The sequence below is a fragment of the Penaeus japonicus genome, unplaced genomic scaffold (assembly GCF_977035675.1).
Source record: "Penaeus japonicus unplaced genomic scaffold, GWHDUDI00000001_assembly GWHDUDI00000012, whole genome shotgun sequence".
In the NCBI taxonomy this organism is placed as follows: domain Eukaryota; kingdom Metazoa; phylum Arthropoda; class Malacostraca; order Decapoda; family Penaeidae; genus Penaeus; species Penaeus japonicus.
The window spans coordinates 43,433,651-43,436,150 of record NW_028234414.1 but is presented as its reverse complement, the minus strand read 5'-3'; the positions used below and the strand labels follow the sequence as shown (position 1 = coordinate 43,436,150).

General features: G+C 41.5%; 1 protein-coding gene across 1 annotated transcript in view; it reads left to right on the top strand.

The window, feature by feature from the left end:
* Positions 1-985, top strand: part of LOC122245951 (uncharacterized) — a 4,292-nt gene extending 3,307 nt beyond the window's left edge. The window contains exon 5 of the mRNA XM_086542841.1: positions 44-985. Coding sequence (XP_086398967.1) covers positions 44-403 — 360 coding nt within the window. The 3' untranslated portion in view covers positions 404-985. The remainder of the gene's footprint in view (positions 1-43) is intronic.
* The last annotated feature ends 1,515 nt before the right edge of the window (positions 986-2,500 follow it).

Genomic DNA, 2,500 nt, shown 5'->3' with positions numbered 1-2,500 from the left:
GTGAGTATCAGAATGGACACCTGAACGATCTCCTCCCGGGCAGATGGCGACCAGGCGGTGGGCGAGCGGGAGCGGCGAGGCGCGGCCTGGAAGGTGGGACCAGGTCAGCCTCTCTCTCAGCGTCCTGATCCTCATGAACCTCCTGCTGGACGTCCCCCACGTCACCATGCATCTCCTGCACATCGACTGGAAGGAACCTCGCTTCCTCACCGTCCACGCGATCTACCGCCTCCACTTCGCCCTGCAACCCATCGTCTTCGTGGGTCTGAACGCGCGGTACCGCCAGAAGGCGCTGAAGGCCGTTTTGGCGCTGGTGCCCGGCCGGCGCGTCCCTCCCCCGCCTGCGGAGGTGACCAGCGGCCGCCCACGGATTACTACAGCCTTGCCCCTTTCTGACCTCTGAACTTTCCTTCTCTGAGCTCACGCAAGCGAGGAAACCAGAACGTCAGACCGACGAGGAGGAGGAGGATGAAGATCGAGATGCGCATCTGTACTTCCCTTGCTTGTGTTTTCAAATGTTGCCATCTGTTGTATTAGACCTTTTTGATTTTGCGTTTTCATCTGATTATGTCATCTGTATATTTTAATCCTTTACTTTCTTACTTGTTTACTGGGCTTGTTTGACTCCTAAATCCCGTACACAGAAGTGTGATCCGCATTTTCTGGCTCAGACACTCATCGCGTTTTGACACTAAAACCCCTCAATTATTCTAATTTAAATCCAAGACGATGTATTCCTTTAATTGCAATGGCCATTCAGTAATTATATAAGTAAAACCAAATGGGGATATTTTCTTTGTAAGATTTTATTTATTAGTGTACCTGTTTCATCATTGTATTTTTGTTAGACTTTTGTAGTTTTGTAGTTTGTCGAACCCCATATGTTTAAACAGTAATTAATGATACTACTGGCTAATTTTTGTCATACAGGAATTCTTGTTTCTGTAGGATTTTATTTTGGAAGTGATTAAAGTATATTAAAGTGTCCATTACTTTCATTTAAATGTTGCCAATGTGTCACCCAAAGGTCATGTATCTCTCTTTGTGTATTACTAGATTTTTGACTAAGTTATTTGGTTCGATTTGAGAATCTTCGAATTCTATAATCATCTATGGGGATTTTGGTTGTGTTCTGGTGGCTGCCTATGAAAATAAATAGTTTTCTGTGGATTTAGTTTCAGGCCATTTATATCAAAGCAACTGTTTGCTTCCTTGAGAATCTGTTTAGTCGCATTGTTTACGGAGGAAGAGTGAGGAAATTGAGAGTATGAGGACAGTAAACAGGATACACGTCCCTGTTTTAAGATGGTGACCAAAAGCCAAGTCAACATACATGGGTAGCGTCGTTTGCCCCCCCCCCCCACCCACCCACCTAGCCTCAGACGGGTTCTGACCTAGTCGCTGACCTAGCCTCGAGACGTCCTCTTAGGGCCTGTTTACACAAGGCGCTTTCCAATGCGCGTTAGCAAAGTCAATAGTAGTCTGTGGAACCGGTCACACGTGACGCGGCGTTTTGCCTGACGCTGCGTTAACGTCGGGGTCCCTTGATAACGCCGCGTTTTGAGAGCAGCGCGCTCTTTAATTGGCTGGGCCGCTACCAATGAGGAGAGAGAATGTACGTTACTATGGCAACCCTTAGGATACTCCACGTGGAGGAAGTTTTCAATCACTTTATATATATATATATATATATACATATATACATATATATATAATATATATATGATATATATATAGTATATATACTATTTATATATATATAGTATATATATACTATATATATACTATATATATACTATATATATACTATATATATACTATATATATATACTATATATATACTATATATATATATATTCTCGCTCCTTGCGCCGCTTTAAACGGTCACTATATATTTATATATATATATATCTATATATATATATATATATATATATATATATATATATATATATGGATGTATATATATATATATATATATATTATATATATTTATATATATATTTTACTATATATATATATTTATATATATATTTTACTATATATATATATATTATACATATATAGTATATATATACTATATATATAAATATATATATATATATATATATATATTCTCGCCGCTTGCGCCGCTTCAAACGGCGATGCAAGACCCAAGCATACCTCTTCTACATCCATCCTGGTTGGAACTGTCTGTTGCTCTCTGCATTGTTTGGCACAGACACACATTTAACGCACGCACAAACACAGCGTCACGTTGAGGCCGCGTTTGAAAGCGCCTCGTGTGACCGTTAGTTTCTAACGCGCTTTCAAACGCGGCGTGAAGGAACCCGACGTTGACGCGGCGTCAGGCAAAACGGCGAGTCACGTGTGACCGGTTCCATAGATACCATTGACTTTGCCTAACGCCACGTTTGCTAACGCGCGTTGAAAGCGCCTTGTGTAAACCGGGCCTTAGGCTCTGGGGACCGCTTAGGACATCAGTTCCCTTGGCAAGACC